General features: G+C 37.1%; 2 protein-coding genes across 7 annotated transcripts in view; both read left to right on the top strand.

Annotated features, from left to right (window-relative positions):
• LOC109408749 (serine/threonine-protein kinase N) overlaps positions 1–27,410 on the top strand; it is a 371,435-nt gene that overhangs the window by 93,187 nt on the left and 250,838 nt on the right. For 3 of the 6 annotated variants that reach the window (XM_029870468.2, XM_029870464.2, XM_029870471.2), the window contains exon 2: positions 20,663–21,517. The exons of the other annotated variants lie outside the window; for them this stretch is intronic. In XM_029870468.2, the coding sequence (XP_029726328.2) occupies positions 21,416–21,517 (102 nt within the window). In that variant the 5' untranslated portion in view covers positions 20,663–21,415. The remainder of the gene's footprint in view (positions 1–20,662; positions 21,518–27,410) is intronic. 6 annotated transcript variants of the gene reach the window in all.
• The window catches only part of LOC134288706 (uncharacterized), a 345,573-nt gene that overhangs the window by 104,480 nt on the left and 213,683 nt on the right, over positions 1–27,410 (top strand). The window lies entirely within an intron of this gene.

Below are 27,410 nucleotides of genomic sequence, written 5' to 3'. Positions count from 1 at the left end.
AAAGATTATTCTAATCCATGTTCGAGCAACGAAATCAATGGTTCGATTCTTATATGGAATAAGTAATGGAAGACTCTACGGGTGATCCTGTACATGTGTAAAAAGATCATCTCAGAAATGAGTCTAAATCGCTGCAATTTTATTTACACTTGTATGAATGAACTGTATGAATGATTCCTTAGAATACTTCGTTTATTTTCATTCAAGATCCAAAAACGAATAAAGTGGTTGAAATGTTTTCTGAACCAAGGGCAAAGTGCGATAGACTTATCGTAGGACCAGCAAAATCCGTAAAATAGTCATCTTATGAAAACTAATCTAGAATGCTGTGGTTTTGTTTCTCCAAAGACCGCCAGAATTCTTCATTACACCAACAAAGCTAGTCATGAAAATGTTTGACACTTCTCAGGTCATTTTGACAGACCACATGCACGAAAAAGACGGATCATATATTCTACTTTATCGATCTTGTTGTACTTTCCATGCTCATGTTGCATCTGTCAAAATGACCTGAGAATTGTCAGTCATTTTGAGGTTAGGTACGTTGGTGTAATAAAGAATTCATGATCTACGAACAAAACAAAAGTAAGACCCGATGGTGGTCATATTTCTGAATCTTAGTAACCGGTGTTATACCTTTCTAAATATTGGAACATTCGTAAGAATTTCCGTCTAATCAAAATTTAGAACACCATGTTTTTTTTATCAAAGTTCATGACGGAAGAATGAATAAGAAATATACTGCCGTTTCTGGAGGAATTCCAGGAGGAATTTCTAGAGATTTTTTGGAGGAATTCCCTGAGGAATTTCTAAAGGAATTCTCAAGGAAATTTCGATAGTATTGGAAAAAATCGCATAGCTCTAGAGGAAGTTTCGTCAAATGACCATTTTTACGGATGTTCCGGATCTTCCGGTGGGCCAATAAGTGGCCACTGTGATCCATAAGAGGACCGAATCATTGACTACGGTCTTAGACCAAGAATTATGATTGTATTGAAAAAAATCGCATAGCTCTAGAGGAATTTTCATCAGATAGCCATTTTTACGGATGTTCCGGATCTTCCGATGGGCCAATAAGTGGCCACTGTGATCCATAAGAGGACCGAATCATCGACTATGGTCTTAGACCAAGAATTTTGATTGTATTGGAAAAATCGCATAGCTCTAGCGGAAGTTTCATCAAATGGCCATTTTTACGGATGTTCCGGTTCTTCCGGTGGGCCAATAAGTGGCCACTGTGATCCATAAGAGGACCGAAGTATCGACTATGGTCTTAGACCACGAACTTTGATTGTATTGGAAAAAATCGCATAGCGCTAGAGGAATTTTCATCAAATGGCCATTTTTACGGATGTTCCGGATCTTCCGGTGGGCCAATAAGTGGTCATTGGGATCCATAAGAGGACCGAATCATTGACTATGGTTTTAGACCACGAAATTTGATTTGGAAAAAATCGCATAGCACTAGAGAAATTTTCATCAGATAGCCATTTTTACGGATGTTCCGGATCTTCCGGTGGGCCAATAAGTGGCCACTGTGATCCATAAGAGGACCGAATCATCGACTATGGTCTTAGACCAAGAATTTTGATTGTATTGGAAAAAATCGCATAGCTCTAGCGGAAGTTTCATCAAATGGCCATTTTTACGGATGTTCCGGATCTTCCGGTGGGCCAATAAGTGGCCACTGTGGTCCATAAGAGGATCAAATCAGTGACTATGGTCTTAGACCAAGAATTTTGATTGTATTGGAAAAACCGCATAGCTCTAGAGGAATTTTCATCAGATGGCCATTTTTACGGATGTTCCGGATCTTCTGGTGGGCCTGGTACTCTTACATCGAAACCAAATGGTCCCCAACAATGTTGGACACTGTCATGCAACTAAATTATACTTCTCCGGTGGGATTTTGGATGCTGGTTATCGAAATTACTGAAAAACCTGAATCATTTGCTCAAACTAGCAGAAAAATAGGAAAAAAACACAGACATATTTGCCTCCCCCGAAAGGGGGGAGGGGTTCCGCGGGGCGGCACCAAAAGTAAAAGTTAGTACAACTATTCCCCTTGAATAAAAGTCCAAGTTTTTGAGAATCGGTCAATGCACTGCTGAGAACGAGCAGTTTCAAAATTTTTGGTTCGTCCTGGTCCTTTACGGGTTAAATAAGTTGAGGGTATAATTCAAAACCAAAAATTCAAACCAAAAAGCAAACATGTGACGTTACAAGCCTTACTATAACGTCACATGTTTGCTTATGATAAGGTTTTTACAGTAGCCAAAATTTGTTAATTATACAAACTACTTGTATATTCACTAACATATGTATGTTTGTAACGCATTACGTGTAACGCGTAACGCACTATGTGTTACGTGAAGAATGTCATAGATAATAGCAGACCAAACGAAAATTTATAAAAATTTGTCATATAAGATGGATTGTTTGTTAAAACTTAAGTCTAAACATTAAAGGAACGAATTGACCTCGGCTTTTTTTCTGCATCGGTGTTTCAGCATGGTCAATATGGAGTGAAAACTGTAGGCACACACATTGGTACTTCAACTTTGACGATTTCTGTGGCCCAAACCGCTGGATGAAAACATTTCAAATTTTGACCACAACATTTCCTATATTCACTGACGCTGCAGTGAAATTTTCATGAAGCTACTTAAATTTTTCACTGAAATACGGATTTTCGAAAAAAGTATGTCCCAAACCGGATTTTTTCATATAAATTTTTATAACCCAAAATATATGATTTCTTACAATTTGAAATTTTGACCATAGAATACCAATATATTGATAATGAAGTGGTGAAATTTTCAGCCAAAAATATTGATAATTGCCAAAGTTGCAGCAGATTAAACATGACGGATTTTGGAAGAAAAATTCAGCTCGGCTTTTTTTTTGCTACTGAGTGTATTTGGTATTTTTTTTATAGTATTTCGTCAGAAACCCGTTACCGAACGCTCAGTAGTTGAGATTTCGGTAAAAATTACCGAACGCAACTAGTAGCTGTGTACTGTGTAGCCTTTGGACAAATGTTAGCTTAGGTCCTTGAGAAATTCGGATAGAATTCTGATAACATTTCTGGTTGATTTCTAGAATAAATTGTTCGGAGCCTCGTGGACGTGTGCTTAGCGTTACCAAGCGTAAAACCGTACCATGCCATGAGCAGAGGGCTCGATTCCCGCTCCTAGTGATGAAACATTTCGCAAGAAAGGTTTCTTCTTCGTCCAGTCTGTACTGCCTCTGGCTGGAGACGGTGTCCGTGTCTTTTTTTTAATGCCTAAAACATTCTGACAGTTTAAAAACAATAATTCATTTGAAAAAATATATAACGAAATTCCTTGAGTAATAGTTGCAGACACTTCTTATTAGTTTCTGATGAAATTTCTCAAGGCACTGATGAGAAAAAAAAATCGTGTAAATCGGAATGAATTGTCGGGAAACTCTCTTTTCAGTTGAGCTTCCGTAAAAGTTCCTGGTTAAACTCATAAAGAAACTCTGGAAAATTACGTTAAGTTAAATTACGGGAATCGCCGGAATTCCAGTGAGTCTTCAAAAGCATCTGGAGCAATATTGTGAAATTGTAGTTTATGGAAGAATTTCCTAATAATTGATCTGCCTCTGGTGAAATTCTAGGGAAAATACTTTCTCAAAAAGAATTCCAAAAAAATGCCTGGACAAAAACAATCAAATGAATTCCTGGAGACATTACTGGCAAAGTTGAAAATGCCATCAGAAAGGAAATGTATGATAATTTCTTATTGCAATCACTGATGAAATAACCGAATGGTATTCGAATACCTGACAGAATCAAGGGCTTCAGTGATATCATAAATTTCTCCTAGACTGTACGATAACATCCTGAGAAACCTGCCTGACCCCCTGCAGTAACCATTTACTGTACCATAAAGTTCACCACTGGCTCGTTAAACAATTCTATTGAAATAACTTAAGAACGATCATCAATAATTCCACTCGGATTTCGTTAGATGTTATCAGAGATTTCTCTAGTTTGTGGAGCGATCCTGGTGTGATAGCCCGTAGCTATCACACCGAGGACCTGGGAGCAAATCCTACTCCCGGCAAACTCACAGAATGTGGGTTCTTTCTTCGGAAGGCAAGTAAAGTGTGGGCCCCGAGATGAACTAACCCTGGGTTAAAAATTTCGTTATTACAGACAAAAAAAAATCCTAGAAATTGTGTCAAAAGTTGATTTACGAGTAATATTAACAGATATTTCATTAGAAGGCAATCAAGAACTTTTTTTCTGGAAATTCTGTTATTGCCTATAAGTTTCGCAAACGAAACATCTCTTGGAAGAAACTGTTGGAATATTACTAAGAATATTCGTACAACAAATCCTATAGGTGAATTTGACGGAAGCTAACGATCCCTCCCCATCTGGTGGCAGGAATGAGAACCCTATGAAAAGAGTGACTCCGCAAAAAAGTGTCATGGCGCAGCATAAGCAAAGTGCACTTTTTCCACTTTTTCATATCGAATTCCGCATCGTAGATAAACAAATGAGCCATTTATGGAAAGAAAATTAAATTCTCTTCCAGATGATCTTAGATCCGGTAGGTACTTCATATTATGAACAAATTATACGATAAATTTGAGGAGCTCTTGCTATGCCTCCGGCGGGCAATCTTCCGGATTTTTTGTTAGCTGGCCAATCCGGTGTCTGTCGGCGTGGGCATCAAGAATGGTGATAGTGGAAGCCATTACCAATGGAAAATACAATTTAGCAAGGCAGAATATGAGTTAATTTGGAAGACAAATAATTGAGCTTTTGTTATAACCAAACCATTTTCACCTTATCTCACCTAGCGCCTCTACAATGGGGGAGCTTCCGAATTCACCTATAATCATAGTGTTTTCTCGAGCAATTCCGATCCTCTACGATTATCCTCTTTATTTTCGTTTCCACAAATAGCTGCATAAGTTGTACTAGTTGGTCATTGATGAATTTAACGAATCTTTTCTAAAGATAGGGGCTGTCCATAAACCACGTGGTCATTTTTTTTGGGACTTTCCCCACCACCCCCCCCCCCTCCGCTAGGTCATTAGTCCATACAAATTTTTTTATTTGTCCATACAAAATATGGTCATTGGCCGATTTTTTGACCAAAACTTTATTTTCACCATGTTGGCAAACAGGCTTGTCCGCACTGAGCGCTTGAAAATTCTGCTCTTTGGATTTACACCATCAAGCACTTCATAAATTAAAAATCTTTTCATCTTATCAGATAGAAGGATGTTGAAATATTGTAAATGGCATTTCGAACTGTCAAAAAACCGCACCGCAGCGTCGCACGGGCCGTTTTCACCCGGGTGAAAATCTCTTTGCGCGCTCCGTGTGGCTCTGCCAAAATCAATATGGCCGACCCAACTTTTTAATACTGTAAATAGTAGCCCTATCTTTCCTCTTTTCAACAACATTTTGTTATAAGGTGGTTTTTGGAGAAACTTTTGAGTTAAATCGGTTGACAATTGATCGAAATTGAGGGGTCCGCAAAAATGGTCGTGGCTCTAACTAACAAGGGGTCCATCAAATTGATTAACAAAATGCATTTTTCTTACTTTTTTGAGGAGGACTTTCAGAAAATCACCACCTTAAACATTTTTGAAGACATGGTGTAAATAGTGGGACGGTCTCAGCGAGAGTTACCCAATACCCGTTTAACCAAATAATGGGTTGAAATTACTAACCCGTTCATCCCATGCACTGTTGTGTTAGTTAGAAACAAGTAATTATTGGTTCAGAACAATCGATAAAGTTTGTTGTTTTGTGTTAATTTATAAAGGTAGAAGCAAGCAATCTGCCTGTTTGTTTCAAACAACTATTTTGGTTTAATGCAACAAAATCTCACTTGAAAATGTTGAATTATTTGGTTCGAAATTCGAAATGTTAGGGTAAAAACACTAGACTTCGCCCCCCCCCCTAAAATTTTGCTCTAATCTTCGCCACTTCATACATAAAAATTGAGATTTGTATGAAGGGGGTGAAGACTAGAGCAGTGGCGAAGTCTAATGCTTTTACCCTAGTTGTTTCAAACTACACAGATTTTTCTCCGTGATATGACTTAGCAAAATATTTACTTAATTTGTTCTAAAATATTTTCTGTTCGTCTGAGTACTATATCAAATGTAAGGATTTGAAAATATGTATTCTCTTGATTTTTCTAAGAAGGTTACCTTTAATTTCCACAGTAAACAATTACATTTTAGAATCGGGAAATTTTCCTAAAAACTACCGGGAAACCTACAAAAACTCGAGAATTCTATTTGCTGTTCTGAGTTAAAACAGTAAAAAAGTGATATTTTCAAAAATGTTTGCTTGCCAATGTCAAGTTTCTTGTTTCAACGATGTCTTCGCCGATTTTAATACAGGTCAAACAATAAGCAAGTTTTGTGTATTCAATCAAATGTTGTATATTGTTTTCTGCGTCCAAATTTGATCAAGTACCTACTACAGTTTTCACGAGTGAATTCCTCGGGAAACTCCGTGAAGTTTTTTAGGGAAAAATTAAATAACATCAGATAGACCGTAAAACTGTTTTTTTAAACTCACTAAAAACTATTCTGTCGATCTTTTTAGTGGAAACAAATGTCTAAAGGAATTCCTTACGTGACAATTTTAAACCGGGTTTCTGGACGGGTATATCGCCTAAGTCGAAAAAACTGAAAATTAAAAAAAATACAGTCATCCGGATTGAGATTGCATGCAGTTCGACTTTCTAGTCCTCACAATCATAACAAGTTATGTGGCTTAGTTGATTCAAGCGCTGGACTCTCGATACGGAGTTAGGGGTTCGAATCCCAATCCGACCTATAGGTTTTGTTTTTCACAAGTTTATCTCTCAATATGTGCCTTCCAAATCTACAAGTTTTTATTCCTGTAGTTTACTTTTGGTGATGAGATTTTGGTTTCGAAGAATTTCTGATGGTATGAAATTTTGTTTTTGTTGGTTTTTTGAGAAATTTTCAGGGATCTCATCGAAAAAATATATTCCCTAAAAGAGCTTTCAACAGGAAAAATTAAGGAGACATTTTTGTGCGAACACAAACCAGTAGACACGATTATGCATCTGATTCTTGTTCCAATGAATAAGTCGTAAAATTGTCTGTTTCCATAAACCTTTCTAGCAGAGCAACAGGAAATATCTGATTTTTTTACTTTTTTTGCGTAATTTCAACTGGAAAAATATAGATCAACTTACATATGATTTTTTTTCACGGAACACACATTCTCAACTATCTTCAGGAACAATTTCTGACGAAATGATGAAGTTTTTCGACAAATTATCCCTGAAAAAATGGTTTTCTGAGATTTTCCATAATCAATCATTCTTGTTTTTAACCATATAGGCTCCTATTTTAATCCTACTCAAAACAATGGTTTGAAACGCAGTTTGTTCTTTTTCTTATTTTTTTGTATTTTTGCCAGAGGTGACTAGCATGTTTTGAATCTGAACTGTCTTAGTGAGTACGTATGAAAACAATAAAAACGGAAACCTGAAAATGTAAAACTTGCAAATAACTTACAAATGCCAAAGTGCAAAGCCGATTTAACCAGCCTTACCTTACACCAAGTTCATATCACCTCTTCGTCTTCTAGTCATTCCTTCCTAATCGGGAGGTTGAACTTTTGCGCAAAGTCAGCCAGCCAGTGCCAGCGGTGCTGCTGTTAGCTTTCGGGTCTGAATGTCTTTCGGTCGATCGGTGCAGAGGAAGAGCCTTGAGACGTGATCTGCGCACCCGGCTCAAGGACCTCCGTACGTGGTCGGTGCGTAGCAGCGCGCGTACGGTGGTGCAGTACACCACCTTGATATTGAATTTATTGGATCGGATGAACTTTTCACCTGTCCTCGCGCTCGGTCATATGAAGGCGAACGTAAAGAGAAAAACTTGACATTCAAGAAAGAAGAAGTCGGGCAGTTAGTATCGTACGATCGGTCCGCGCGCCATTCGGCAAATGAAGATCGACAGATTTAGTGCGAAAATGGTCCACTCGAGTAGTGCGACGCGATATAGCTGGACAATAGAGGAATTACGACCGTGCCTAGATGAATGGAGTCATAAATTTCGCCCAGGCAAAACGGGAAGAACGTGAACGTGAATTGTGTGAGGAGAGGATGACGTGTTTTGTTGGACGGTGCGCGGCGTCTGGCTTTCGGGTTCCGAGAAGTGCCTGGCTAACTTACAAGAGCTTGATTGGGGCAAATTGGATGGAATTAGGATGAGGTGTCTAAATGAGGTTGTAAACAAGATGACAAACGTGTCGCAAAGCGATTGCCAGGTGGCTTAGTGTTGTTCTAGTGCAATGATTTTGGAACACAGTGTTATAGGGTTTTGGGCGGGACCACCACAAATAAGTTTACTGGGATCGTTACAATTAAGATGCTGTGTAGCTTCGTCAGATCAACTAGGATACTAATGAGACGATTGATTGGAACTAACGATCATTTTCAGTTTTTTAATACCGCTTCTTTTCTATTTTTAAGCAAAAACTGGAAATGATGATGCAATCGCTCGTCCACTTCCAAGTAAAATTTTGATGACCAATTAGTCTTGTGAAGGTTATTAGAACCACCATAAAACCTTATACCTCATGTTTAGGTTTTATGATGGTTCTAATAGCCTCTTCTAGTCTATTTGAGTAAAAAAAGGTTTGAGCGGTGGACTCTGATGTCAACTCGAATCTTCATATCAATGATTCGTGGCTAATTACAAATTGGCTTTCAATTTTCAATTCAAGATTTTCAAATTTCGATTTTGGAAAATAAAAAAAAACATGATCAGCAGACACCAGCGAACACTCCTGTTGAGTGATAAAATCAAGCGAAGTGCTGTATTACACAACCAGAAGAAAAGCAATCTGATGTAACTATGCACTGATTGAAAACCGAATCAATCTACAAACACTTTACCAAACGCCTTTCGCCCTCAAACTCGATTATCGGAAATAGTTACCCCGGTAAAGTAATTTTCTGCTCCCAGGAAATCAACACAATTTCCCATAGCAATAAAAACACCGGTTCTATCCCACACAACAACTTCGAAACCAAACCATCAGCAAGTTCCAAAGCTTGCAGCCAGCCAGCCAGCCAGCCAGTCAGTCAGTCAGTCAGTCATCCTATCAGATCGGAAAATCAACTCACCTCACTTTCTATCTAACCACCTATCTTGAGCTGACTGCCAGCATCTAGCTTGGTATCTACTGGGGCGATGGTGATGGGAATTTCCAATCTCGATCGCTGGCAGTCTCGTAACAGTCCACCACCCATCCGTGCCGCCGTCGTCGTCTTTGTCGTCGTGTAACTTCCTTTCCGCCCCCGCCGCGAATCGACTCCGGCTCGTCACGTCATCCTTCTCTCACATAACGCTAGGCCAGCCATCAGCCAGCAACAACATTTTTCTCTACATTTTATCGCATCTGCAACAACCACCGACAAGCGACAACGATTCTCCTACGACTTTTTTCTGCGCCGGATAGGCTTAGTTCTACAGTACTGGGTAAAATAAAGTTGCTTCATTGACCGATTTTCGAACAAAATTGCAAAAAAAAAAATACTAAACTAAAAAGAAAATAAGTCCAATCAGTTTTTAGGAGGTTCTGACAGTTTTCATAAAACCTTATTTGCTTAATTTTGGTTTTATCATGGTTTAAGAACTTCCTTGTATCTTTTTGGCTTGAAAATGTTGCTAGGAATGCTTTATTCTTCTTCTGCTTCGTCTATTTCTTTGTTTGGCGTTACATGCCAACTAAAACGAAGCCTGCATCTCAGTGTTCTTTGAGCACTTACGCACTTATTATCCTATAGTTGTTTGAAAGCATAATAACTATATGGTAGAATCTACATGGAATTTGAAGATTCAGATCTCATAGCTTGAACATTTTGTGTGGAAACCAACCAACGTGCCTAACATTTCATCCGACACTGTACTCACCGTCGTGTTAAGTTTTTGTTTATCTGCGCCAATCGACGATCGGGCGACCAAACGACGACGACGACAGCGTCGATGATGTTATGCGTGGGTAGCTTCTTCCTGAATCGAATTCGACAGCTTTCGACCGAGTTGGAAGAAATTGAAAACAAGCAGTAGATGTGGACTGGAGAGATAGAGAGACCGAAAAAAAGTGGTAATCTGTATCGGAAGTTGGCGAAAGGTGCTGCCGCCACGCCACGCGCAACGATGCCGTCATTTTAATATATGGAAATAAACATTCAGATGTTATAGATATTTGCGCCAGTCAGTGGTTTGATATCCTGCTTCTGATTATGCAATAGGAAATCGATTGCAATCGTTGTTTATGATTTTCGATGAATATGGTCGAAGTAACGATGAAGAGGATCTAGAAGTCAATTGAAACGTCAATTAGTGAAGCTTATCAGTTCTAGCGATTTGACGAATAAGTTGAATATTGAAATCGACGCGGCAGATTCTGCAACTCATTTTGTTGTACAGGAAGGTCAATCATTTTTCAGGGATATGCAATTACATTCAATTATTGTTCACTCGATTCGGTTGCTCAATGCCCAAATATTGTGTCTCAAGGTCTTCAGGCTTTTAAGTTTTTCATTTCTTTTCCAAAATTTTCTATGGCACTGCACTGCACTTTATTTAATTATTCTATAGAATCCATACGCATAGACCTCTATAGGAAATGAAAGAAGGCTTACCGGATAGAAGCTTTTTGAACAGTTTGGTTCTTAACTTTCCAATGGATTTTTTTTTTCGACTGTACTTGAAGTGAGACGTCTCATGATTAGCCGTCTACAGTCATCATTCCGGTTTTGCAAGAACAGCTCTACTTACAACGGATCCAAGAGATGCTATTTAGTTGTGCCCTCAATGTTTAAGTACTGATATTACTATTATTTGCTAATAGGGAAGAAGTAATTACGTGTTATTGGATTCAATAGATACTAATAATGTCATACTTCTTGGATTACTTACTTAACGTCAGATTGAATAAAGATAATATTATTATTTGCCTTATTCTATGATATACATATGAAAACTCATATACTGATTTATCGACCGTATTCTATAATTAACTTGATGATTTTGTGGCTATATCGGTCTCTTTCTACTCATAAGTATAAGGGAGTAGAGATCAAAGTGGATAATGAAATGGTAGATATGATACAATTCGCTAGGTGAAAATTTTATAGAAGGTGAAATTAGGCGAGTAGGCCATGTATTGATATACTTATGAGTAGAAAGAGACCGATATAGCCACAAAATCATCAAGTTAAACATATGAAAACTTATTTAATAAATTTTCACAACAAAGAAATAACAATGATAACAAATAAAACGAGCACTCCTATTTTTATGTATCCCTTAAATATTACAAAACTGGGCCTGCATCAATTTTAGATCCCAATACAGGAGTGTATTATACCTACAAGATAGGTAAAGAGACAGATCCGATCTAATTCTTCTGCTAAATGAGTTCGTTTTTTTAAAGTAAAATATTCTCGGAATACAAAAATGGCTACCACACAGATTCTTGTTAAAAAGAATTGGAATGCCACCATATATTTCCCTAGCAATATAACCATAGAATTTGGTCGTGAATTCGATAAAAAAAAATCAGCCATTCTGCTGAAAAATCTGTCATCAACTTCAGAAAGATTTGTTCTCTAAAATCATCCTGCTACTTTATCAATGATTCTATAAATTTCAAATATTTAACGAGGAATTATCTTTCTTTCTTAGATTTCTTCAGAATGTTCGCTTTGGAATCCGCCTAGAACAATTCCAATAATTCCTTGAACTTTTCTTTCAAAAAAATATTCATGTACCTAATTTGACAAGTAATTCTTCCGGTACCATGAATTTCATAGCCGTTTGTACCAAAGTTTTTCGAAAATTATTTTTGAAATTGTTATAAGAAATTTTTAAATATCTTCTTAGCACTCCAACATCAAAAATCGTTTTGAAAATTTCGCCATGGCTTCCTCCTGCAATTCTATTAAAAATTTATTACAGACTTTCGATGGGAAGAAGCTTTTTTACAAATTTTCCACCCATTTCTATGAAAAAAGTCGCCATAGAAATTATTGTGGAAAGATAATTTTCGATAACATTTCCATAGATTCTTCCTGAAATTGGCTACGGGATACTCAAGTATTTTTGAAATTCTTTTGTAAGTTTTTTTTTCGAAATTTCTCAAGGAATCAGCAAGAAACCTCGCCAAAAAATACATCAGGAGTTCTGCCTGAAAATATTCCCCGCGTAACACAGAATTTCATAATCGCGGATTAAAAAAAAACGCTTCAAGAGATTTTTTATTATTTTTTTTTTTTCAATAAAATCCGCAGAAGTACTAGGATTTTTGCCTATTTTTTTTCCATCGTTACTTCTGAATAATTTTCATAATTCCATTGTTCGCTCCGAGAAATGCATCAGGAATTCTGCAAAATAATTACTACATTATCTATATATATTCAGGAATACAGGGGATGGCCAAAATGTTTGGGATAGGCAGCTTTTTTTACCTCACAAAAAATTCAACATGCTGTAACTTTTCATAGAGTGCATCAAAAATTCTCAAATTTTGACAGTTTGTTAATCTATTATATGCATCATTGGTACAAATTTGAACTCGATTGGGTAATCTTTCGCGAAGCAAGAACCGTTCTCGTAAAACACTATTTTTTAGACAAATTTTTGAACTATCATATCTCCGAAACCAGTGAACCGAATCGAATGAAATTTTGAGCGTTTATCAACAATATATTGATACATGATGCGACATTATAAAATGTAATATTTTCTCCCGACGAATAATGTTATATCGTTTGGAAATTTTCATCCATATAGTTGAAAATTAGTCAAATTTACAATACCACACAAAAATTACTAAATGTGCTCTTCCTTCAATTCAAGTAGGGTGCGGGCACCGGTTTTGGCCACTCTAAGGGAAATCATTTTTATAAAAATAATCAATAATCCTATGGAAACAACCAATGACACATTCCACGCACTTCTACACCGCGGTTTTTGAACTTCATTGAACGATATTTTTGAGCTCTGATTATCTATTTTGATTATTTTTGCTTTAAAATGAAGATAACTACTTGTATTCTTCGGATAGTACCTGAAACTTTGAAAACAACTTCTAAAAAGTAGCAAATTTCTTGTCGTTCGGTCAAAATTCGTCGTTTTTTGCGATGGTGTCCCGTTACGCTGTATTTCTTGATTTCTTTCGAAGTACAAAGGCCCAATTCCCAATTAGAAAGCATAAAATGAATCTTCCGTTCAAATCTGATCGTTTGATATGCTGGTTAGCATGTATTTAACAACATAACAGTTTTTGGAAGCAAAAGTTTGATTCTCGCGCAAAACGTAACGCGTGGAATGTGTCCAATGCGTCAAATGAAAGGTTTCAATCTATATTTTGAAGGAAAAATGCACAAATCAAGCCAATACTTGATTTTTGTATTAATAGTGGCACTGGCCAAAATAGAAGCTCTGCCGCAGTTTTGACCATATTCTTAAGTTTGGTTTCTATTTTGGCCAATCACGTGTATTTCTTATGGGAGTGGCCAAATTAGAAGCACCCTGGCCAAAATAGACATATGGGAGCTGATTTTTTAAGGAAATATATTTTTTTCTTCAAGTTTTTAATCAAAATGTGCGGTTTTCACAGCTGTAATCATCATTTTGTATTAGAATCTACAAGTAAAAAATAAATTTACGCCGATTCAGATTGCAACAGGCTCAATACCGCACTATGGCCAAAACTCCGGACTGGCCAAAACTGAAGCTTCTACCCTAGGCTCTAAAATCTTTGGATATCAAAACTAAAATTTAATGACAATGATGTAAAAAAAATACTGTTTTTCGAGAAAGATTCAAAAAGTGTCAATCTATGACAACTTTTTCAAACGTTTAAAAAGTACCAATGTTTCAATAACTTTTGAAACATTAATATATTGTTGAGAACGTTCAAAATTTCACTCAATTTGGTTCACTGGTTTATGAGATATGACAGTTCAAAAATAAGCTGTCTGAAGAATAGTGTTTTACGAAAACGGATCTAGCTTTGTGAAAGATTAACCAACCGAGCTCAAATTTGTACCAATGATGCACATATAATAGGTAGACAAACAGTAAAAATTTGAGAATTATGAAAAGTAACTGCATGTTGAGCTTTTTTATGAGAGAGAAAAAAAAAGTTGCCTAGCCTATCCTATTTGTCCTGAAACTGCAACAATATTTTCAAAATAAAAAGATCTCGAAAATATCGATAGAAAATTTATTGTTGGCTTCATACCATCCACAAAAATACTTTTGACGACTTCGGTAAGCATTTCTAAAAACAAACTTAAAATACCCGAAGAAATTATATCAGAAAATCTTTCAACACGTTCAGGAGTTGTTTTTTTTTTCAGAAACAACACTTGTACAATACACACGAGAAATCCTTCAAGAAATATTGCTCGAAAATATGTTGGCAAAGTGAGAGCTCTGCCAAAATTCCGCATTTTTTCACAATTCTCAAAAAAATTTTTTTGATAAATTTCCAAAAAAAAAACAAAACCTTGAAAGAAAAAATATTAAATACTTCTAAGAACTAAGAAGACATGTTCGCAGTGGTTCAAATCCCAACAAAAAAAAACTTTTTCCAGCATGTGTCCACCGGTATATGTTTGAAACGACGAAACAAGAAACGTTTCGGTAAATATTTGCCTGAAACTCTCCAGAATCATAACTTCTCATTTATTTATAAAAATTCTAAGAAATTTCCTTCGTGATTTCCGCTAAAATTCATCCAACTGTTTCTTCAGAAGTTTCAAGTATCAAATGTCAGATTATCATCAACTATAATGAAAAAATATCTGAAAGCTTATTTTCTTTATTTTCTTTATTTTATCTAATAAACTGAGGTGTAAAATCCCCTACGAATTTTGATGTTTTTTTCAATCATTTTCAGCAGATTGGATGGTTTGTTAAATAAAATGAAAAACTCAACGCTGAATTTTTTTTAGAGGTGATTATTGATTTGAATAAGTCGTATCCTTGATTTACAACAAATCAAAGTCCATAGGTATATAATTCTTCTGGCGAATTTCTGAAATATATTTTAACGTCACATTCTAAAAAAAAAAACTTAAGTTTTTTGGTAAATTTTTGGGAAATTTATTCAAAAAAATATTTTTGAGAATTGTCAAAAATGCTGAAATTTGGGGGAGAATAGGTTGAATATTATGGCGAAAGGCTTGGAAAAATGTTTTCTAGCAATATCCTTTGAAGTTCTCGTGTATACTGTGCAAATGCAGCTTAAAAAAACTGCTATTTTTGTAACATCTTCGAGAATTTTTTTTTTCTTCTTGGCGTAACGTCCTCATTGGGACAAAGCCTGCTTCTCAGCTTAGTGTTCTATGAGCACTTCCACAGTTATTAACTGAGAGCTTCCTCTGCCAATGACCATTTTGCATGCGTATATCGTGTGGCAGGCACAAAGATACTCTATGCCCAAGGAAGCCAAGGAAATTTCCTTTACGAAAAGATCCTGGACCGACCGGGAATCGAACCCGTCACCCTCAGCATGGTCATGCTGAATACCCGTGCGTTTACCGCCTCGGCTATATGGGCGAGAATTTTTATAATAACCAAAAAAACCAAAAGTTTTTTAGATATGCTTACCTAAGCCTTTGGAAGTATATTTGTGGATTATAGGATGAAACCAACAATTGATTTTCTATCAAAATTTACTTTTCCTTTTTTTTTTTTTGAAAAAAAAAAACTATTCAGGAAAGTAATGTGGATCTTTGAGATTTCTTACGAAATCCCGGCAATTCCTTAGAGTTCCCCTATGGCACTCTGGAAGAAATTCTTTGAGAAATGTTTGGAAGGAATTTCTGAAATATTCTCCAACAGAAATTTATGAGCCGATACGAATGCACCCTAATACATTAACAAACATAACTCTTAAGAGAGATCCCAGAGAAAAGTTAGCAAAAATCTAAAAAAATGCAGTTCACAGAAATGGATGTCTCCCAAATTTTAACTGACTGACGTTCAAAATAGGTTTTTGAGGCTTTCCAAAAGTTATTCGGTCAGGTGAGAAGACTGGTAAGAGGATTTTATGTGACTTTCAAGGTGATTTCAAGGGTGATTGAATAGGGGAGAGGATGTGCATTCAAGGATAATTTCAGGGGAGGTTTAAGGGGAAGGCAAATAGTTTAAGGAGAGGGTGAACAAGGATTTTAAGAGGGTTAAGAGCAAGAAAGATAAATGTGGGTTTAATAGGGTTTTAAGGTTGCTTCAGAAAAGCGCAAGTCAGTTCGATGAAGCTTAAGCGGTTTCAAAAGTTATTTTAACTGGTTCATTTTTAAAAGATGTTTTTGAGGCTTTTCGAAGCAAATTTGGTAAAATGAGAAGGCAGGTAAAATGATTCTAAGGGAATCAAAGGAAGGATTCAAGAGTGATTGTTTTTATAATTTGAAGACCAGAAGAAAATTCCATGAAGATTTTAGTGCTGTTTTAACCCTAAAAGGGATACCTGGGGTCCGTTGGACCCCACGCGGCTTTCAGAGCTCGTCTTTGATGGAACACACTCAGCGAGGTGACGAAACTGAGGCCATGAAGGTATCCCTTTTAGGGTTAAAAAGAGAGAAAGTGGAAACATGCGGTTTTAAAAAGGTTTTTAAGGGGCTCCGAAAGCTTTTCAGTAATGTTTTGGGTCAAAGGGTTTGTATGGTGTTTCAGAAACGTAGTGGGAGTTTCTGGGGGGGCGTTCGGGGAGATTCCTGTACGGGAAAAATCTGCTCCCAAAAATCATAAAAACGACTCATGATTTCATGAGCCTAGTGCATTTTCGTTTTATGAAAATACACCATGATTTATGATCACGATATTATGATCCACTGTCTCGTAACGCCACCAATGCGTTCCTTTTTTTCAAAATCATAAAGCTTAATCATAGTATTGAGATGTTGAATCATGGTGGATTTTGTAGGTTCATGAAGCTAAATCATGTTATTGAGATTTCGAATCATGGTTTCGAGTGCGCATCGCTTATGATCTCGGTGGATTTTTTTAGGTTCATGAAGCTAAATCATGCTATTGACATTTCGAATCATGATTCCGGGTGCACATCGCTTATGAGTCTGGTGGATTAAAAATAAATAAAATAAAAAAAAGTAAAATTTGCAGCCGATTTGGAGGTGATTTAATAATGACCCAAAAGCCCAAAAGGAATTACTATGAAGAATTTTCAATAGCAGAACATAAGGGTGCGGTCGGGACGGTGCTGTTGTTGTATGACAGCACCGAACAGGAACGAAGCCGTAACGGGATCGGAAGCATCCGGGGGAAGGAATGACAGCCGCATCCGCTTGTGCTGGAATGAGAACGATGGCGTGCAATCAGATGTTACTTAGAAATGATTTTTTCAATCATTAGGAATTTTAACACGGTTTTTTACTCACGCGTTGCTAAACGGAGCCGGTACAGTTGGGATGGGGTTGGTTTCGTTTGACGGTGCCGGAACTGTCGTTTGAGCTGGATCGAGAACGATGACGTGCAATCGAATTTAGAAATGAATAAAATAAAAAAACGTAACCAAACATTTACGGCACATTTTTACTTACCAGTTACTTTGGTAGAATTGTTTCACGAAGAACATACTAGAACGCTAATCACACAAAAAAGGAACATAATTATTGTATTTAAAACTATATTTCTATGAAAATAACGGCTTTTTGCATTGTTTTCATCATTCACCAACGATGTCACACCCTGAATGACCACGTTTTGATAGGTGTGCGGAGTGCGTGTAACGCTTGATAATTTTCATGAATTCAAGCTCATAAAATTGGTTGCAACGAATCATGATATTAGTTGCTCAGATTATGAAATTATGATTCGTGGTCACGATTTCATAAAATGATTAACCTTCAAGTTTTATGATTTGTGAATCATAAAAACAGGATCAGATTTGTTTCCGTGTGGGCGTTTCAAGGAGTTTAGGCATAATATGCATTTAGAGGAGTGTCATTTGAGGAGATTAAGCATTCAGAGAAGTGTCAAGCACCACGCTAATGCTGAATGTAAAAAGCGAGATTTTTTCAACGTGTTATACAAAACACAACGGGTAAAAGGAGTTTTAGTGACGTTTCAGGCGACTTTTAAGGTTTCGGGTGCGTTTCAGGAATTTTCGGGGGCTCCAGGTTTCAATAGCGTCCAAGGGGTTTTCAGATACGTTTTATAAAGTTTCATGTCAGTGCTAGGGGGTTTCAAGGCGTCTCAAAAGGTTTTAGTGACATTTCAGGGAGTTTTGATGGGTTTCGGGAAAGCTTAGAGTGTTTACAAGGATTTGCAGGAGATTTTTAGAATATTTTAAGGGATTCCAGAAGGATTACAAAATGGTTTAGAGGGATTTCAGGGCGTTTTAAGTGGATCCAAGGCTGTTGTTTCATGGATTGACAGTTGTGATGCTACCTGGTGCTAGAGTTAATTTAAACCAACTGCTACCCCTGCAATCTCTTGGCATTTCTTTTGTATTGTCTCTGATACCCCCTAAAACGTCCCTGAATTTTCACAAAATATTCGAAACAAAGCATCTTGAAACCTCTTGAAACCCCCTGAAACGCTTCCTAAGCTCCTTGAAGTCCTTTGAAACACCATCAAAACACCACAGAAACCTTCTGAAATCCCATGAACCCCGAAGATGTTAGTTATTTTTTCGAAAACCTAGCGCTGTTCCACGAGAAAGCCCTTGTGGAATTAATGCAGCAACTTCTGAAAGAAATATTGGAGGAATTTCCCGGGAAAAGGCCAATACGAGGTCCTGCTATAATTCGTGAATAAATGGTTCGAAAAATCTATGAATAGCAAAATTCTGAAGTAATAAAAAATGCTAGGCTATGAAAAATTGCTAGGCGTAGACTTCTAAAAGCAATTCTAAGAGATTTCTTAATAAATTGCTGAACATATACTAATTAAATTACTGAAGTATTCCTTGAAGGGGGTCGTTCACAAATTACGTCACGCTTTTAGGGGGAGGGGGATTTTCAGAACGTGACAACCCTTACAAAAATATGTAGGTCCCATACAAAAAGTGTGCAATGTGGGGGGGGGGGTGGTCCCGGGTAGAGGAAAAGAGCTCAATAATGACATATTTTGATATTGAGATCAAAATGTGATGTTGGTTTGATTGACATAAGAGATAAAAGATCTAAAAATAATATCTGAAAAGTGCCCCTGACACATCATCATCAGATCATATATAGATCTTTTAAGATCTGAACAATAGCAGCAAGCTATTCGTTTGATCTTGAAATATCAAATTTTGATATTGTTCAGATGTTCCAGGAGCATTGTTCAGATTTTATTTTCAGATCTTTTATCTCTTATATCAATCAAACCAATATCATGTTTTGATCGTCAGTACTTCGCCTCTACCCGGGGTAGGGCGTGGTTGTTCAAAAGGTATATTTTTGCGTGACATAATTTGTGTATCACCCCAAGGGGGTTTCCGGAGTTTTCACTGGTTAAAAAATATTCTTGACTCATTTTCCATAATATTGAAATAATTTCCCTGGAATCCTGTTCCAAGACAACTCACATGTTTATTCCAATCGACTGAGAATCTTGAGAAAATGTTATAAATTTCTTTAAACATTAGATAAATATTTCGGCTTGAAAAAACTAGAAAAATTTAACGCACTGTAAAAAATATAAGTAGTTTTGTACACAAATTCTTACAATAATGAGGAATAGCTGTAAAATGGGCGAGCGAATGCATCATCATATACTACAAGGACAAGTACCCGGAAATTTTTCAGATAGCCAAACTGGTCGATATGTATATTATCTTGATAGAAAAACAGTATCTGAAAATAATCAACCCAATATGGTTTGAATCAGTGAACATTTGAAGAAGATATGAGTGCTTAAGTTTTGTGGTACACGGCAATATACATGCATAGGCTACACTACGGTTAATATTACAAAATAACAAAACGCTAGCCCGAACGTCAAACATTTTTCTCTCGACCAAACTCAAACCAGTCCAACGCCCCAATCAACGCTCCAAAAATGAAAAAAAAAAATCGAACAGTAATTAGGCACCACCTATCATCTATCGCCCGTTTCGAGAAGAAGTGCACGACCACCGAACCTGGACATAAACCGTTTCATCTCTCGAGTTTCGCGATCGATCGGCCAACGTTCCCTCAATGGGCTCTCGGTCCCGACGTCTTATATTTACGTTCGCGCCGCGTCAGGTTGTAATTACCAAGCAACCAACCCTCTCTCTCTCTCTCTCTTCTCAGCGCACATCGCATCATCACTCGTGTTGGTTGAGGAATAGACTGTGGGTAGGATTGCAATGCATGATTTTTATTTTTCTTTTAGTTTTGCAAACTCACTCATTACGAACGCTTCCTACCCGGAGCACTTGCTCCCCTATGTAACCTCTCTAGAGCAAAGAAGCAATGCTCACAGTAAAAAATATTCCGAAGAGAACACTACGAAACTGTTTAAGATTAGGGCAACACTCTTGTTTGAACTTGGTGATTTGACCGCGAGCGATCGGACATGACTCTCGTGCGGAGGACCTGAGTTCAAATCTCATCCAAAACCTTGTTGTTATTGTTCATTGTGCGTTTTTTTTTCTCCCTTTTAGTGCTAGAAATGAATTGCTTCTCAGTGTAACCTGCAAAAATGACGTGAACAAAAGAACTCTGATTTTAACTGTGCTCAAATAGTATTACTGGCAGGTTAGCTAGGGTGCTTGCCCGCAGAAGATCAAGTGTTTCCATCGACCAACAACAGTGCGCTGCGCCTCCGCCCGGTTCGACGGTTCGTTCGACAAGCAATCAACGCAAAACGTCAACAACAACAACCGTGTGCGCTGTGCTTTTCTCAGTGTCTAAGTGCGTATGGCTCAAGGCACGAGAAAAAAAATGTAGAAGGTGTTTATGGAAGAAATTGAGATGTTTTGATTGAGGAAATAAGAAGTGTAATTTGTTTGGATTTTTTCCTCTTGCTGCAGTGAAAATGCAGCACGACGGCGGCGACCTGCCGGTGTGGTAATGTGCGAACGAAAGTCGAGCAAGTGTCGCTCTTGAGTCGAGTAAGCGAAAAAAAAAAACCAAGGGAAAAGAGACCCTGGCTTGGCACTGTGCTGGCAAATGTGTGCTGCCTTCTAAGTGCGAATGGTTGGCCAATGAGAGTATAATTGGATCAAGTGCCGGTGTGTGTGTGGAGTGGCTTTCCGAAGCAATATTAGAAGCGGTGAAAAATGAAGGAAGTGAGCCGTAATTTGAAGAGGTGAAAATTGGCAGTTCAAGGCAGGTTGATTAATAGTGTGGTGGCATAAGGACGGCACAATTGGCGGGAAGAATAAGGAAAGTTGTGCTGATTAGTGACAACAACGATGAGTATCAACGATCCCAACGATTACAGTAGCAGCTACAAGTCAAGCAAAATGGTGCTGTTGAAGGATTTGACCGCGAAGCTGAAAGGATATCTGTTCACTGTAGGTATTTGGATAATGTGGTGAAAGCTTCTCAAATTGTTATTTTATGTGATTTAAAGTTTACCTTTCTGTTCTTTATCTTCTTATTCTCTATGACTCTAAGTTCCCACTGGAACTTGGCCTGCCTCTCTTCAACTTAGTGTTCTTTGAGCATTTCAACCAGCAAGGAAGGAGGAGCAAGCAAGGAATACCAAAAGGAATGTGAATATATTTTGGGAATTTCCTTAACAAACTCTTGTAGAATTCCTAAAGCAATCCTTGGAGACAGTTCTTTAGAAAGTTTCTGAGAAAATTTTGAAAGATTTTTGAGCTTCTGATTTTCAATATATTCGTGAATCATATTCTTAAAAAAGTTCATGGAATATTACTAAGAAACTTCATGAAAAATTTTCTAGATGAATGCTTTGAAAACAATCTGGAAGAATCTCTATTAAATATATTCGAAGAAATTCGTAGATAATTTTTTTTAATAATCAATGCAAAAATTTTTTGAACCCATTTTTGGAAGATATCCTTGCAAGACTATCTTAAGGTGTTCTTGGTGAAATTTCTGAATTACATTCTAAAGTTTGGAGGAATCTCTAGAAGATTTTGTGAAAACAAAATTCTAAATGAATTTCGTTAGCCCTGGATGATTTTTTTAAAGTAAATCTACGAGTAGTTTCCAATAAAGAAGTCACTGACAGAATTTCTTTAAGAATCTCTGGAAGATTTTTTCTGGAACTCGTGAAAGATTTTTTAAACGAATCCTAGGATTGATTTCAGCAATTGTCCATTAAAGAATTATATAAAAATCTGTAAAAGTTCGTTCAAAGTCATCCTTGGAAAAATTTGTAATGAAATCCATGGAGGAAAATCTGGAGATATTTTTGAATAAATTATTAGTCGATTTATAATAAAAACCATGGGAGATTATCTGAAAGGACCCCTCGAAAGGAACTCCCAGGGTAGTTTAGTTACAATCCTATAAATGCTCATTTCATTCTCCGTATCGGGCCCCACGTTTGGGAACTTAGATGTTAGATGTAAATGTTACAAGCAAAAGTTTTGCTGAACACTACAAATGCACTATTTTATTTTATTCAAATCAAATCAAATGGAACCCTACAAATGCACAAACAACATAAACTGATAAACATAAACTGTTTGCCCAGTTATCTAAATAGATAATCTAATAGATGTCCAATCCTAGGATGACGAGGTTTCATTATTGTTCTTGATCCATCAGTCAATCATGTAATCGTATTTCTTCTGGCGATTGCCATTTTCTTCGCAGCGTCTGTTGCTTAAATAGCTTGTGTTTGGTCTAGGAATTTTTAATCCTAAGGGGGGCATCCTGATTCGGGCAACAACACAAGACCTTCTGTCGTTTGATGTCCGTGTTAGGGGGCGGCTTGTGTATTTTATACTGGATCGCTGCCCCAAATGGCTGGAGCACTACAAATGCGTATTAAAGTTCAGGGACAGATGAACAAACCACAGTATAGCATACAAAATGAACAGACAAAATATTCAATTTTCAAACGTAACACACTCCATGTCCATGCAACAATCGAAGAATTTTCCATGAATTTCATTCTCCAGTTCCTGGAAAATTCTTAATAGTTATTTATGTAACGAGTTGCAAAAAGTTGATTTTTTCAGCACGAGTTGTACATTTATCCAACGAGGCTTGCCGAGTTGGATAAATACAAAGAGTGCTGAAAAAATTGAGTTTTGCAACGAGCTCCATACAAAATTTTATGCAATGATTTTTTCATAATGCTACCCATTTGAGTTGCATAATGTTCATAATGCAATTCAAATGAGTTGCATTATGAACATTATACAACTATTTTTCATTATGCAACTCATTTCAGTTGCATAATGAACCAGTTCGGAAAAATTGATCATTATGATATCAAAATGAGTTCCATAAAATATAAATTATGATACTGAATTGCATAAAACTATTTTTTGCAATTTCTCATCGTAATAGGCTGTTTTACCTCACGCAAATCTGACAGGAAAAGGCCTACTTTCCCACACCAAATTAACAGTGCTGTAATGGTTCATTACAGCACTGATTTGCGTTGCGTAATGAACCATTACAGCACTGTTTTCAGTTTTGGTCAATTTCTTGATGCTTTCTGGACGCAGTTTTGAAAAATTGTGACAACTGCACAGTATAACCTGTTGTGTTCAGATTTTCTTAAACATGGCTATGAACATCAGTGTGCAGTTTGATGAAAAAGTTTTGTTAAAAACTATCCTCAAGGGTAATTTATGAAATTGCAAAAAACGTTGTACGAAACTCGGTGCAGAACTCGATTTTTCCAGCACTCGTCGTAATTATCCAACTCGGCAAGCCTCGTTGGATAAATGTACGACTCTTGCTGTAAAAATCGTCATTCTGCACCTTGTTGCGTAAACTACTATTACATACGCAACAACTACTTTACAAACGTAACAAGCTGCACTTACACTTTGCACAGCGCCTAAATTTATTCTATTCTAATTCTACTATATCGAGCTGGTTGCCTTTGCGCTGCTATCACTGTTCTACCCTGTCCATGATAGAATGATGAACACGATGTTGATGTATGGCTCTTGTTCCTTTTTCCAGTTCGTTAGCCGATATCCGAGTTTCCGGGTCCGTTAGAGCATATGCTCAGACGAGGGTCAGGTGTCAGCCGCTCTCGGTGGGAAGCGCAACTGACGAAAAACTGCAAGTGCCGGGGCTGGGATCGAACCCATGACCATCCACTTATGAAGTGAACGTGTAGCCACTACGCCACGAGTCTCGGCAGAGCACTAGTTATTAGCCAGTTAAGCAACTTGTTTCAGGAACCTGGAGACTCTTAAGCAACTTATTTTTTTTTCAGCTCAGGCAACGATTCCTCTAGAGATTGCTGCAGGAAATCCTCCTAACATTTTCAATTGCATTTCTTCAGGAATTCAATTGAGGATTTTTCTACATTTTTCCCATGGGATTCCTTACAGTGATTTCTCCCACGGTTTCTCCATGGATTTCATCAAAGTATTCCCCTGTGATTTCTTCAGAAATTGTGACTGTGGTTCCTTCAATGATTTCTTCATTAATTCCTCCAGAAATTCCACTTGGAGTTACCTCTGGAATGCCTGCCAAGTTTTCCTCCAGAAAAATTTCTGGGATTCCGTCAGGTATTTGTCCAAAGATGCCTTAAGGAATCCCTCCTGCGATTCCTCCAGGAATTTCTGCAGCTTTGATGCAGGCTCTTTTCCATTGTAGGCGTTATGCCAAGAAAAAGAAAAAAAAAACAGGAAAAAGTGTATTTTATCAGTATCAGTATCTTTGTAGAACACTCGAAATTTTCCAAAATCCATTAGAAAAAGTAATGAAGAAAAAAACTGTTTTTATGGGTCGTCCAAAAAAGAACTAGGTAGAAGCATCAGTTTTGGCCAGTCGGGTGTTTTGGCCATAGTGGGTTATTCAGTTCTAGGATTCTTCCTTGCACGTCTTCCAGGATTCCTGAATTCCGACCGGCTTCTCCTGGAGGGAGTTCGTCTTGGGGATTCTACGTAATTTCCTTCCAGAATTTCTTTTAGAGGTTTTGCCGGTATCCCAGAGTTCCTCGTAGGGGTTTTCTCGGAATTCCTTCTGCGTTTTGCCCCTATCAAGATGAGTTACTACAAAATCCGACAAGGATTTCTTAAGAAGTTTTTCACGAATTTTCTGCAGGAATTCCTACTGGGATTTCTTCCGATGTTTCTCCCGTATTCTTTTTTTTTAAGAACTTCCCGTGATCATTCTTCCAGAGTTGTTCTCTGAATTTCTACTGGAGTTTCAACTGGGATTGTGAAATTTGTTTCGAAGTGTCACAAGAGATTCCTCTCGGAGTTTCTCCCGGGCTTCTTTCAGAACATTTCTTGCGGTGTTGGGTATTTCTGATTTTTTTTTCTTCCCAGAATTATACTTCTTCTCTTCTGGATGTGATTCCGGAGAGGCTTCTGGGATTTCTGCTTGAGCTGTTGCTGACATTTCTCGTAAGTTTCTTCTGTGATTTCTTTCAGAGCTTTTCCCAGGCTTTTCCTCGTAGTTGCTTATCGGATTTCTTGCACAGAGTCAGATTTATTTTACAGATTTTCTTAGAATTACTTTCAGAGCTCTTCACGGACCCCCTATCAGAAATTGTACCGAGTTTCTGAATGTTGCATTTGGGATTTCTTTTGTAGTTGCTACCGGAGTTCTTGCAGGGATTTTTCTTCGGATTTTCTCCTAGGATAGCTGCCTGAAGCTATCCTACTAAGAGATATTCCTGAAATCACTTTGATTACCTTTTGAAAGGATCTCTAGGAGGAATTCAGCCTCAAACTCTGGAAGCATATCGGAAAAATCTTTGTAGAAAATTCCAAAAGATACTCCAACAGAGACCTTGTGAAAAACTCTTGCTGAAATGCTGGGAGTAACTCTGGGAGAAATCTCAGGAAACACTATCGAAATCCAGAAAGAACACCGTAAAAATCTCGGATGGAGCTATTTATGGGAGTAAATACGTAAAAAACAACTGGATAAAAACTTGGGAAAACTGGAGAAAGTCAGAAAAAAAAACTTCCAACCTCCAGAAAATAAACCTAAAACAAATTCAAGGAAGAACTTTTGGGAAGAATTCTGTGACCAGCTGCGAAGGAATTTAAAGGAAGAATCCCGGAAAGAATATAAGGAGGAATCATGGATAAAATTTCGAAATCTCAACAATACTACACCACTAGCACAGAGATCATACATCCAAGTCCAGTTTCAAAACTGTGTAAGGACTAGAACGATCGTATAGTCTTTGCAATTACTTATTGGACTCCTGAACGTTTTATATGGTCCTGATAATTTTATATGGTTTGAGTGTCGTTTCTATTTAAAAGAAATTTTCGTTGGAAATGTTCGAACAATTTCTTGCAATTGACCCAAAAGAGCTCTGCTAAAATTCTATGAATATTCCTCAACCGATTTTTGTTTTATTTTCGAAAGAGTAAAAAGGTGCGTGGAAGAATTCAGTAGGGGGATTAGGACACCCCTATTTTGCCGAAACTGTCGACGTTTATGTAAAACTTTCAATGCATAAGTGTAAAGGAACAAGTCATTGTTCTATTTTTCAAAAGTACCATTTATATTCCTTCAAAATAACCAAAATATCATAGAAATTCATTTTTTTTTCATATAGTAGATTTCTTATAATTTCAAAGCTGCAACAAATAAGGTAAAAAAGCCTGTATCCGCAATAATCGGGACACAGAAGTACGGCTGTAGCTCTGTAATGAATCGGTAAAATTGGCCAAATAATTGACTGAGAAGTCTTTGGTGTATGTTTATTATTTGTAAAAAAAATCGAAAAAATCGAAGCATTACTTTTAACTGTGGATGAAAAACAAACAGACGTGGTTTTAAGAATTTTGTGCAATCATGACCAATTTTCATTCGCATAATAGATGGTTCTTTTACGGTACAGTTCAAACTTCTGTGATGATAATTATGAAATTTCGTTAGCAGTTATGATACTTATAGAGACACTTTTTAGCAAAATTTCATCAACTTTGATCAATTGGTTTGAAAGCTACTGCTGTTGAAAGAGATGAGTGTTAGTGAAAATGTTTCGTGTTTTTCATGTGCGATGTTTGTCTGCTCATAACTTTTGAATTTCTCAGCCAATTTTCATAAAATTTTCACAGAAGATAGTTGATTATGTGTATATTATGCCTGCAAAATTTGATGATTATTGGTATAGTATATTCAATAGTACAATCAAAACAATAAAGGGTACTGACTATTTGCTGTCTGAGGGGCTAAAATCACATTCAGTCCCAATACATGATTCGGCTATAAAATTGTTGATAGTGCATCGATTTTATTGTAATTTTGCACATGCCATAAATGTAGATT

Source organism: Aedes albopictus, chromosome 2, assembly GCF_035046485.1.
Source record: "Aedes albopictus strain Foshan chromosome 2, AalbF5, whole genome shotgun sequence".
Taxonomy (NCBI): Eukaryota; Metazoa; Arthropoda; class Insecta; order Diptera; family Culicidae; genus Aedes; species Aedes albopictus.
The sequence above is the reverse complement of the archived record's forward strand: the minus strand, read 5'-3'. Positions and strand labels throughout refer to the sequence as shown.